The sequence below is a fragment of the Marmota flaviventris genome, chromosome 12 (assembly GCF_047511675.1).
Source record: "Marmota flaviventris isolate mMarFla1 chromosome 12, mMarFla1.hap1, whole genome shotgun sequence".
NCBI classification, from domain to species: domain Eukaryota; kingdom Metazoa; phylum Chordata; class Mammalia; order Rodentia; family Sciuridae; genus Marmota; species Marmota flaviventris.
Window position 1 is genome coordinate 34104746 of NC_092509.1, and position 13294 is coordinate 34118039.

At 33.8% G+C, this 13294-nt stretch overlaps 1 protein-coding gene across 1 annotated transcript in view; it reads right to left on the bottom strand.

Moving 5' to 3' along the window:
- The window catches only part of Plxdc2 (plexin domain containing 2), a 431569-nt gene that overhangs the window by 37550 nt on the left and 380725 nt on the right, over positions 1 to 13294 (bottom strand). Inside the window, exons 12-13 of the mRNA XM_027928684.3 lie at positions 13033 to 13183; positions 11540 to 11578 (exon numbers count right to left, since the gene is read on the bottom strand). Of these exons, the coding sequence (XP_027784485.1) occupies positions 11540 to 11578; positions 13033 to 13183 (190 nt within the window). The remainder of the gene's footprint in view (positions 1 to 11539; positions 11579 to 13032; positions 13184 to 13294) is intronic.

Consider the following 13294-nt stretch of genomic DNA (forward strand, 5'->3'; position numbering starts at 1 on the left):
TCTGGATAAAGTCCTTCCTGATATATGAGTGTAATAACCATTTCCTCCTGTGTGGGACCTGCCCTTAGTTTTCTTGACAGAGTTTATGATGAAAGAAGGATTTTTAATTTTGATGTTTAATTTACTATGTCTAAAAAATCAGTCTTCTGAGAGGATATTAAATTTATTAAACTTTTCAAAGAATCAATTCATGATTATGCTAATATTCTCTATCATCTACTTTATATTTCCTTTCTTCTACTCTTATTTTTATTATTGCCTCCTTTTCTTAGTATTATCATTAATTGGCAAATAATAAAGACATTTAATTATTATGGGGCTTAGTATACTCATCGTCTTAAATTTAAATTGGAAGCTTGAATCATTAATATTAAACACATTTTTCTTTCTAATCTAGGCATTCAGAATTATAAATTTTCTTCTAAATAATTTTTATGATCATTCCAAAAATTTAGGTCTCTTATACCCACTGTCATTTCATTGAAATATTTTCTAATTTTCCTTAAGGTGTTTCTTCTTTTATTCATATATTATTTAGAAGCATTGTTTACTTTTTTAAAATTTGGGGATTTTCTAGCTATTGTATTTTCTCATCAGCTTCATTAAGATATAATTGATACAAATTGCATATATTTATAATATGTGCAATGATGTTTTGTTAAGTGCATATATTGTGACACAATTAAATCAAGTGGATTTATATGTCTGCCACCCAAACCGCTTATCAATAACTTTTGTGTTAAGAACATTAAGAACATTTAAAATTGATCCTTTTACCCATAGGTATCATGTTTTTAATGACATTCTTTGATTATTTTGTAATCAAAGAATATGGTCTATATGACTTCAATCTTTTGAAATTGAAGATGTTTTTATGGCTTCATATATGGTCTACCTTGGGAACCATTTCATGTATATTTGAAAAAAATTCTATATTCTATAGTTGCTGGGAATAATGCTCTATAATTACCAACCATATTTGAAGTGAGTAACAGTCAAGTTCAAAAATACAGCCTTCCTTATTTGGGGAAGGGGTATTTATTTTTTATATTTTGGTAATTTAAAAAATTATAATGTTTTCCTGATAAACTCACCTTTCTTTCAGTTTCATATTTTCTTCCTTACTCTCTTAATACATTTTGTCTTTAAGTCTACTTAGTTTGATGTTCGTACAGTCATTGGAAGCTTAGCTTTGCTATGGTTATGTTTGTAGTGTATATTGTTTTATCACTTTACCTTGAAGCATTATTATATCCTCATGTCTTTTTATGTATACTTCTTATAAAAACATATAGTTAGCTGCTGCTTCCCCCATCCTTTTTTCCTTTCTTTCTTTGCAGTGCTAGGAATGGACACACTAGGCCAGTACTCTATCACTGAGCTAGAACCCCACCCTGGGTCTTACTTTTTTAAAAATCAGTTTGATAAACTATATACTTGAGTATTATTTACACTTAATTTAATTATTGGCCTGGGTGGGTTTGCTCTGACATTTTGCTATGTGTGTGTGTGTGTGTGTGTGTGTGTGTTTTTGTGTGTGTGTGTCCACATTTTTTTGTGGTTTCTCTCCTTCCTTCTTGAGGTTAAACAAATATTTCTTAGAATTACACTTAACACCCCTTCTAGTGGATTTTTACCTCAACGTTTTTATATTATTTCTTTAGTGGTTGCTGAGCATAATGGTAACATGTGTTAAAATCACTTATGGTTGAAACTTTATCCAGAGAGTTGTTAATTCATTATTGTAACTGAAATAATAACATTTGGCTAAAGTAGCTTATACCACTGTTACGAATTAGTGTTAAATAATTAACTTCTGCCCTGACTACCTAAGATATATTGAAAATTTTGCATGGTGTAATTTGAGCACTTCAGAAGAAAACTAAAGCAAAAATGAGTCTTAATGGAACAGCAAGCCATTGAAAAGATTAGACTAAATTTACCATCTAATGGATTAAACTACCCACTTTAAAGCATTATGTCTTTTCAAAAAAAGCATATCTTTTCTCTCTACCAACATCCTCTTTCCTCCCTCCCTCCCTCCCTCTCTCTCTCTTTCTCTTTCTTTCTTTCTTTCTCTTTCTGTCTTTCTCACTCCCTCCTTTCTATCCCTTCCCCTTCCTCTCTTCTATCCTTTCTCCCTCCCTCCCTCTCTCCCTCCCTCCCTCTCTCCCTCCCTCCCTTCCTTCCTTCCTTCCTTCCTTCCTTTTTAAAGTGTACCAGGATATTACATAAGTAATAATGATCTGAGATTTAGGCACATATGAGCAGGATTTAGTGCTGAAGTCATATAACCTCGAGGATGATCACCAAGGTCAGAGGGCTCCAAAAACACCCTGGCAGGCCCTTTGCTACCTGTAGGGGGCTCCCTTTCCCCCATAAATATTTTATGGGTTTTCTTAACTCCTAGATCCCACATTCTGAGCTGTCCCCACTTACCCAAGCACATTACTTTACCTTTTGCTACAGTAGTCTCCCGCTTTATCTGTTGGAGATACTTTCTAAAATCTACAATGGGTACCCAAAACCATGGATAGTACCAAACCTTTACACACTATGGTTTTTCCTATATGACCTGAAGCATTGCTATATGGTAACAGGATTAATCAATCTATCCTTCCATATTCTGTGCCCCATTTTTTTGCATCACTGCTCTTGTATCTGAACACACGTACTGCAATACTGAGACAGTTGATCTAATAGTTGAGAGGACTAATGAAGTACCTAATGGATGGGTAGTATATCCAATGTGAATACAGTGGACAAAGGATGATTTGTGGGTTGGGTGGGATAAAATGGGTCAGTGTGAGATTTCAGCAAACTACTCAGCATGGATTTCAATTTAAGACTTAGAAGCTCTTTGTTTCTGGAATTTTCCATTTACTATTTTTGGACCATAGTTGACCCCAGGCAACTAAAACTGTGGAAAAGGGGCTACAGCATACTGAGAAAGAGCAACCTCAGTTCAAATCCCGTAACTTTTCCCTCTTATCTATCTCCTCTCCTACCTCCAGATATATCACTTCACTCCCCATCATCTCTTTTTCTTCTTTATGGGTTCTTTCTCCTCAATACCTACAATAAATAAATATGCTCCTAAAATAAAACATCATCAATGTCAAAAAAAAACAAACTATTCTTCCCTTTTTATTTTATTTATCGAGTTTCTTGAAAAAGTCATCTTTGTTGACATGAATTTCCTTATTTTCCATGGACTTCTCAATTTCTGTCTAAAGCTGTACCACCATGGATTGAAGAACAATCCAGTCAAGGTGACTGCTGTGTTCATATTACCTAATCTAATGGCCGCTTTTTTTGTTTGTTCACCTGACTTGTCTGCAGCATGAGCGGTGTTCAGACCTTCCTCCTCCTTCTTTGGTCTCTGTGATAATCAAACCCTTTTGGTTTCTCCTTAACCCTTTTTTCAGTTTTCTGGGCACTTCAAATTTAACAGACTCAAATTCAGTGTATTGTCTGCCCCACAAACTTCTTCTTCCTACATTCTTTAGCAAATAGCCATATTGTCAACCCCACCCCTCCAACTTAAATCTTAAACCTGAGAGTCTATACTTAGTCACTCTATCACATAGATCACACAATCACATGAATCAGATATTGGTTATTTATGTAGGCTCTATTTCATTAAAAACATTTCATATGTCCATGTTTTTTTTTTTTTTTTTTCTTATTTCCATTGTCAAATTCTACTTTAGCACTTTGTTATTTCCTCTGTGGATTACTGGTGTTATCTCCTGACCTATTTTCCTATACTCAGTCTTATCCTTTCCCTACTGCTCCCCATTCTGCTTCAAGATTGACCTACAACCATGCAGACCTTCTCCTGGCACTTCCCTGACTACATGACTCCATGGATCCCAGTGTCTTTGGGATAAAGTCCAAGCCCCCTTGCCTGGCACAGAAAGCCATGAGTACTAAAGCCCCAACTTACCTCTCTACCTCACCATCCAGAATTACTCTATGTATTTCTTCACCTTTTTGGAGTTGCCCACATTGATCTGAGTGTTTCATGCTTCTGAACCTCCATCCATGTTGATCCCTGCACTGAAACCCCTTTTTTTCTACCTCTTTTCCACAAAGCTCCCACCCCCACTGCAAAACTTAGTTCAAGCATCACAGATTTCTCACCACTTGGATTTTATTTACTGGCCTCTTCTCTGCCTTCTCACAATTTTTCCTGAGCTATCTTTGCATTCTTCACATCATACTTAATTGTGGATTTACTTCTCTTTGCTGTCCATTGGCCACTTGCTTATTTGGTGCAGACACTAGACTTTGTCCATCTTTGTATCTCAAAATCCTAATAATGGGGGCCGGGGATATAGCTCAGTTGGTAGAGTGCTTGGCTTGCATGCACAAGGCCTTGGGTTCAATCACCAACACCACACACACACACACACACACACACACACACACAAATAATCCTACTAATGGGCCTAGTTCTGAGTAACTTAAGAAATGTTTCCTAGCCAGAAAAGATTGTGCAAGTCTATAATCCCAGAGACTCTGGAGGCTGAGGCAGAAGGACCACAAGTTTGAGGCCAGCCTCAGCAACTTAACCATGGCCTAAGCAATTTAGCAAGACCCTGTTTGAAAATAGAAAATAAAAAGACCTGGAGATGTGGCTCAATATTAAAAGCTCTTATGAGTTCAAATCCCAGTTACAAAAAAGAAAAAAAAATGTTTCTTAGGGGCTCACAATTCCTGGCAAATGCTCTACCACTTAACTAGATCCCTAGCCCAAGAAATGTTTCTTGAATTAATCAAATTAAGTTAAATCAAACATTATCTAATTTAATCTAATTCTCTAGGGATATACATTTTCTATTAGTAGTACAAGGCTATCATAACTCGTGCATACTTTACATTTAAAAAAAAAACTCTAATAACTACATAGGTCTAATACATTGTCAAGATATACCATAGAGATTGAGCAGCACAAAACCTACGTCTAGGAACACTCATAAGTCCCTGGTTTCAAAATCCAACAGTATAAAAATTTCTTTCCTCTAGCAGAATATTCCCAAGCCTACATGTGTGACAAGAACAGCACAGGTAGAAAGCAGATAGAAGAAGAGCACAGAAAGGAAAGTAGCTACTGATCAGAGGGATGTGGGAAGACATTCTGCCAACAGCAAATGTAAAGTATATTTAGAGCTACTTCTTGGAAGCCACATTTCCATTTTCTATGAGAGGCTCTGCTGCATTATTTTATCCTGTGTTCTACTGGCAGCATACACTAACCACAAATCCTATCTACAAATCAACATAAAGGGGAAAAATATATTTCCATGTGATTTTTCTTTTTGTTTTCTTTTCTCATTCTCAATATCAGTTTTTCAAACTATTAAGTCAAACCATGACTTTGCAACTTTTGCAGGTAAAAATGGTTTTAAAAAATGAGTAACTTCATATAGTTTAACAAAATGCAGAAAACGTAACTATTATTACTAAAAATACATTTGCCAACAGTTTCAATGGACTAATTTTCACATGCTATATTTAAATGAGTTATGAGGTTTCAAAGATATAATGCTTTCAGGTACCTTGCCTCTGAAGAGCAAGATGCAGTCTTTTCTTTTTTGTACTAGGGATTGAACTCAGGGGCCCTTGACCACTGAGCCACATGTCCAGCATGTTTCTGTATTTTATTTAGGGTCTCACTAAGTTGCTTAGGACCTTGCTGTTGCTGAGGCTGGCTTTAAACTTGCAATCCTCCTGCTTCAGCCTCCTGAGGCACTGGGATTGCAGACATGTGCCACCATGCCTACTGTAAGATGCATTCTTTATATGTAGATAGAGATAATTTCTTGCTGCCAACAAATACAATCTTATTTCAGGAAAGCCATGAAGTGAAGGCCAATTGGCAAAGTGAAACTATGATGTGTCATTCTTATTTTGGGAAATCTGGCAGAAAGAAATCAAGAATTTCCTCAATGCTGGATATTCAAAGTATGGTTCAGAGGGTGGTGGTGACTGTATTATTGAGTCTGTTAGAAGTGCAAGTCAATCATTTGGGCTCTACCCTTGAAATACAGTATGAGAGTAAGATTTTCATGTGATCCCCTAAAGCAATGATTGGGATGCTTATCACTTAGGAAGCACTGATCAAGCTACTTGCTCTCAACTTAATGTCACACTGTAATCCCTAGGAGCTAAGAGTTAAAACATCTTCACTCCTGGGATCGAGCCCTGGAGGTTAAGATTTAATTGGTATAGGATAGATAGATTGATAGATAGATTGATATAGGATAGATAGATTGGTATAGTTCTTCATTTTTATACACTAGAGTAGAAAATGAGATAATAATAACCAGGTGTGTTCAATACACAGAAAAGGTTGAGAACTACTACTCTAGACAAAGGTTTAAGAGAATCAATCCTGGGGAAATCTCAAAATATTCAAAAATGTAAGAATTTATCACTATTGAGTATATATGTACTTAGAAGAGAGTTAGTGCTAACTCAGTGCAGCCAATCAAGGCAACAGATAAAACTAAATACCAAGATATTTTACAGATTTAGAAATGGAAAGCAATAGCTATTCAATAGCCTGTCAAAAGGAAACAACAGATTCCCTTTGCTTGTAAGACTGTGATCTATCTACACGAAAGAAGTTGATAAAAATAAAATACTAGGAAAGGAAGGAAAAAAATAGAGAAAGATATGTTGCTTTGATGATTTATGTATGAAAGTCAAAAAATAATGTAACTGAATGATAAATGAAATACTAGACACTTGATCTCTCACTACAGACTAGATAGTAAAAGTACAACCTTAGAAGCAATTTGGTGACAAAGTCAGAATAATGTTACCTTTGGACAAAAAGTCTTATGACATATTCAGAAAAAGGAAGGTGAACACAGCTTCAGACCAACCATGCCATAGTAGTTTCCAGGTTTCTCTCTGTTACTTCTGAAATCAATTGCTTAGCTGATTTGTGCCTGTGAATTGATTGAGTCATGTTCTGTGAATATGGCAATTTTGGGCATCTCCTTGACAGAAACCTTACCCTGACTCCCAAAATGTAGCTTTTCAGAGTAAAATTTAGTAAAATTCCCAGCAATAGGAAGAAATGCAAACACAGTAACCCTGCTTTCTAAACCATGCTTATCTCCAATGATATTACTTTAAAAATTAGCAATTAAGGATTTATATTCAAATTTTTTTAAAGAAACAAATGAAAGGAAAGAGGCTTTAAAGCAATCAATAGAGAATGTAATTTTTGATGCTTTGATAAATCTGTCAACAAATTTTAAATAATGAAGTCAGTTCAGGATTTTCTAGATTTAATAAATTTAATATCTACATACAGTAGAATGGTATAATTTAATTTGCTCAATTGAGTTGAATCTGATTGAAAATTTTACTTCTCAATTAAAATCCCTTGTCATTGATTCAACTTGCAACCTCCTCTCAGCCCTGGATATTACTTTATTCAGTCTGCATCTTGAAGACATTTACATTTCTAATTACATGCCCAGTGCCATTTGAAAGCAAGCTATTTAAATGTCAAAGAAGGCATTTAATAGTTGTACCTGTTAAAATAGATAGTTAGGTCATTCTTTAAAAGTATAATTCTTCTAATAAGCTATCACTAGAATTTGAAAGCCGAAAGATGTTGCTAGCAATGCATATAACCATTATCCACATATATAGTGCACTTAAAGACTACAGTATAGGTACACCTTTATAGGTGAATTGAATCTGAATTTTCAGAGAAACCAAGAAGGCTGAAAGAACTTTAAATTAGATTTTGAAGATACACTAAAAGTTTAGCCTTGTAGTTTGGAGACCATATACCAAAGATTCTGACACCTCTCAATTAAATAGGGGATATAATGCATTGTGATTTTTTATCAGAAAGGATAAAATGGAAACTAATGCATAATTACATAAGGAAAAAGAAAACTCATTTTCAAACACAAATAACCAGTTACTACAGAGAAGGAAAAAGAATAAAGCATGTATAAATAAGAAATTTTCTTGTAGTATTTCCCATGTGCAATTTGAGAGCTATAATGTAAGAAAACAAGCAATATTGTGACTTCACTGAGGATTTGGAGTCTGCATGAAGTCTGAATAGAGTTTCATTCCAGCTCTGTCCCATACCACCTTGATAACCTAACTTTTTGCACATTTATTTCCTAATCTATAAAATGGAAATGATAATAACAGCAATTTGGGGAAATAATAATAAGATCAAACATATATGTAATATTTCCCTCCTACTACTGCCCCATTCATTCTGTATTTTAATATGAAAAAGGGACAGGGGTATTGATTGATTAGAATTGTTTTATTCTAAACTTAATATTATGGATATGTAACCAGTAATACTCAGAGAGAAATTGTTGTCTTTACATTAGCTCTTCTGAGCTTTTATATTCAGCCATTTTTGGTGGTCAATGAAGGCCTTATCTTACTAAGGGGATCTGCATTCACCAGATAACATTTCCTTTATTTCGATTTGTTCATGTTCTCTTCTCCATTATTTACAGAGTTTAGAGTTTCCACTCACCCCTAAAGGTTAATATGACATCTCTGGTCTAGCAACTAGCCTGAAACTTCCAGAGGCTCTATCTATACTTAAGCTATATGTATCAGGAAACTCAATGCAAAACTGAGATTCACCAGAGTGACTTAGTAGATCATAACTCAGCCTGGCTCCTCTTAGTGGGGAACCCTGATGTGTGGCTTTGGTCTCCAGCTGTTCAGAAGTATTTTATGTTCTTATCAAAGACATAAAAATCTTCTGGAAAGTTAATGCATCATCAAGTCAGGTGTGAATCCCACCAAGAAAATCAACTATTTGAACCCACAGAAATGTCTCAGAAAGATGTAGTATCTAGGTAATTCAATACCTCTAGGAGACAATGCATGGAAAGACAGTCATTGGTTTTTTACTACATATTATTTTGAAAAATGTCACCATCTTTTCCAGAAAAGCATAGATCTCTAAATTAAAATGCTTTTAAAGAAAGTAAATTAAATCAAGAACTTAAATCAAGAAATAGAATATGCTGCATTCCTTGTAACAATACATAGAAATGGCCCCCAATACATTAGTACACATGTTTAAAAAATCATTCTTAATAAAATGTTAGAAGACATTCAAATTAGACCTACTTACTCACTGCTATCTCAATCATGCAAAATGCTAACTAGTAGGGATGGACAATTCTGAATTCTGTTTTCAACATGTTTAATGAAGTAGGATTTAAATTAGCAATCCTTACTATATCTTCACATTGCATAAAATAAAATCAAAGATAGCATACTATTTTAATAAGAATGCTATAAAAAGCAATACATAATTTATTTTATTCTTCTTCTTTTTTTAAGTCTAGGGATCAAACCCAGGGCCTCATGCCTGCTAGGCAAGGGCTCTACCACTGAGCCAGCCAACTATTCTATTGAAGAATCACAATACTGATCATACTGGCCTTTCTAGCTGTACTTGAAAGTTGGTTTTTTTTTTTTTTTTTTTTTAAGTGCTTTGAGAACTATCCCAGATATGAAGAATTTGGTCTTAATGCAATATTTTGGAATTCTGACAAATATCTGCTGCATTATCAATTATCTAAATATCAACTGAAAATTCAGCAGTTGACTGCCTAGTGTACCCAAAATCCTACATTTTAATCCTGGAATTTATTTAACTTGACTTCTTAGAACCATAAGGAATTTCTAATGCATTGCTTTAAGAAAATCTTTGTTTTGTGATTCTTAGATGCTTTAAACAAAACTAGGGGTTTAATTGGAGATAACTGGTACTATTTTAGCAAACAATTTACCAAAGTGTATTCCACAAAACATTAAGTCTGTGAGATTCTATTGGTGAGAAATTTTTATGGCCAAATAATGGAGAAATGCCAAGTAGGAAATCTTTACAACCATCTTGCAGATTCTTTAGAATGCATATTCTATAAAAGAAGGGAATTTGTCTAAGCCTGGTCTACTACTGTGGCCTCCAGTCTGCAGCTATGCTTTGCAATTAGAAGACATTCTGCAGAAGTGAATGAATAAACACAGAGGCTTTGAATAGTCTTCCACCATAGAAATGTCTTTAATTACTACTTTAATTTTCTTTCACTCAGAGTATCCCATATCTATTGAAACACAGGAATCCTTTGCTTTATTGTTTAGCACTATAGAATATTTTATGTATAAAAAAGAAGAAAGAGAGAAAAAGAAAGAATAGAGAAAAATAGAGCAGGCATCCATATAACTTCTACCTATATTCAGGATTAAATGTCACAAATACAACAAAAAACAGAAGCCTTTCTACTGTGCTTCCTGCATTCCATTTCATTTCACAACCCACCTTCGCCCTCAAAGCAAGATCACCCCAACATTAGGATTTAGGACCTCATGATACTTATTAATTTCCTTCTCTAGGAAATCCTGAGTTTATGGGAGTAGATCGCTAAAGACCCTTCAGTGCATATTTTATAAATGCCTGTCTACAAATCTACCTACCTACTAAAATAAAATAATAATGAATAAGAAATGAATAAAATAAAACACTACAATACAGATGCAAAGACAACAGACAATTGATGTAATAATGATATTTACAGAGAGGCTAAGCAGCTTTTCTTTCAGACGAACTGATATAAAATATAAAGAGAGATAGATATGTATCTTTAGATTTTACACACATGTACATACACACAATAGCCTAAGAAAGCATAGAAATATTGGTTATTACAATATTGATTCTCTATAAGAAAAAAATCCTCAATTCTGTGTATTTGGCTTAAGAAATTATCACCTGATGCCCATGTCAATGTGACAATGTGCCCACATTTACAAAACAGGTCCTGCCAAGAAGAAGGAAACCCTTTCCTGAGCCAAATAAATACTTGCTATGAAAAGGTCTTTGTCAATGTCCAACACACTCAAAAGGAGAACCACAAGTGGAGTAATATAGTTTAATAGAAAAATAACTAGTTTTTTAAAAAAACAGTAAATTTTTTTTGGTAAAACATTTTCCCCCTCAAAATTTCAAGTACCAGTACAGATGTTTCTAAACCATCATAGAAAAACTTTACTTATATATCTAATAAGATGTGCTTTGGAACATTTAATTTTGGGGCCTGTGCTTCATAAAGCAGATGAGAAGACCTAGCACAGACATTTCTAGACTTATTGCCATATTTCTTAATTTTATTATAAAGGTTGTTGACCAACTTACTAAAAAAAGAATTGAATCCAAAACTGCAGCTATGTAGCTAATTGTATATGTAACCAAAACAAGAGCAAGAACAATCAAGAATGCAAGATGTGTGAATGAATTGTCCACTGTATAACTGGTAACCAATGTCACATAGTTTTATAGACAAATGAAAGAATTATAATTTCATTTCACTTTTCAAGTAAACTCAATGCATTCTTCCTGTTAAGTAACCAACAAAAATGAAATATAACTTCAGAATATCTTTACACATCCACATGTCTTTTCTCATATTAAAATGAATTTGTATCTAAAAATGCTGATGAAAGTGTTAATACTTACCCCCATTATCTTTTAGATGTAGTGCTATCTTGGTATCATCTGGAAAAGAAATACAAAAGTATTATAAAGAAATCATATTTTAAAGGTATATAAATTGGATGGCCAGTAACTTTCTATTAATTGCCTTAACTGTACCATATCTAGACTTTGATAATTTATTGAGAAAATTTCTAGTGATGGAATCTTCTGTATGTGATGAAGTACTAATTATTTTTAGAGATTATAAGAATTTAGTAAGGTATATAAGCCTTAAGTTTTATAAGAAAGGTAAATAATCATAATTATATTTTAAAAATACATCTATTTGTAATTTTCTAAAACAAATTTATAGGACTCAGTAGTTATCATTTATTCATTCATTTTTAAATATCAATATCAAGAAAAATGTAAACTAATTAGAATAATCAGGTTTATAAAAAATTATAAATTAAATATAAAAACCAATGCTTTTTGATTTTTAATGAATATGACCAAAATAACTTATCAAAAGATCTTGTCCTGAATGAACAAAATATAGGATATGGTTTTTCATTTTGGGGTTATATTTCATTCTAAGGGTAGTATTTAAATTACAGAAGTATTTTCATGGACTTTCATAATAGCAATACAAAATAAAACTCATGTTATTTTGTATTGCTATTATGAAAGTCCATGAAAATACTTCTGTAATTTAAATACTACCCTTTTAAAAACAATAAAATGCATTTGACTTTTTCCTTCATCTAACTTTATTTCAGTTACCTTATAATATCCAATTAAATTTCTATTAAAATCCAAGGTCTAATGTTTCATTTAATTTCCTGTCTAAAAGAAAGCAAGCCTATGGCAATAAATACCTAAGACTCTTTTCTCTTCTCAAAGCTTCCTCTTGGCCAACTATTCTCCTATGTCTGCCTACTTCTTAAAGGTAGCATGCAAACAGAAATTTATCAAGTATTTGGTAATATGCCTTCTTCTCCCAGGAATTGTGCTTATATGTTAATATTCTTCTGTTTTGCCATCCTTAGGAGAGGTAATATTTCTCAAGGATAATTTTTGTGACCTTCAAGGTGCCTCGGTATAGGTTATAAACTAACATTTCATTGACTAGATTCAGGAAGTATTAGAATTGCAGGTGAATAGAACTATCTATTGCTCAGAATTCAGAATCAATGGACATTTTATATGCATGTTGCCTTTCCATCCTGTGACTGCAATATTGAGTTTGGTGACTGCTAAATTTAGCTACCTAAAAAGAAGTCTATATTTCTTTTCTAGGGAGGACAATAAGTCAGATCACAGGTAACAGTTAAGCCTTAATAAAAGGCAGAGTATATTAAAAAAAAAAGTTATAGCATACATTTTCAGTTTATAATAATTTCTTTCTTTTATTCCCCTTTAGAAATTCCTTAGAAATTCAGTTTCCCAATGCCCTCAGAGGGCAGGAGGTACTCAGGTATGTGTCAACACAGTGATTTTTCACTCTACTGAAGAAAAAACCAACTCTGGGGCACCTTCTGTGGGTAGGCTGGTAGGCAGCTGGGATGTCGCTGTCCTCCGGGTGGTGGTCAAAACCTTGAACTGCGTGGTTGTCACATGTAGGGTTGTGGTGGTTTGAGAGGATGTTTCCATGGGCTCTGTGTTCTCACACATCTTCTCTTTAGACTGGTATGGGACACAGAAAGGAAAGCAAATTGAGCGATCACGCATATATTTTTTAAAATTGCATCAAAGAAGTTGGGCTGTAAAGTAAGAAGGGTTCATGAAAAAGATAGC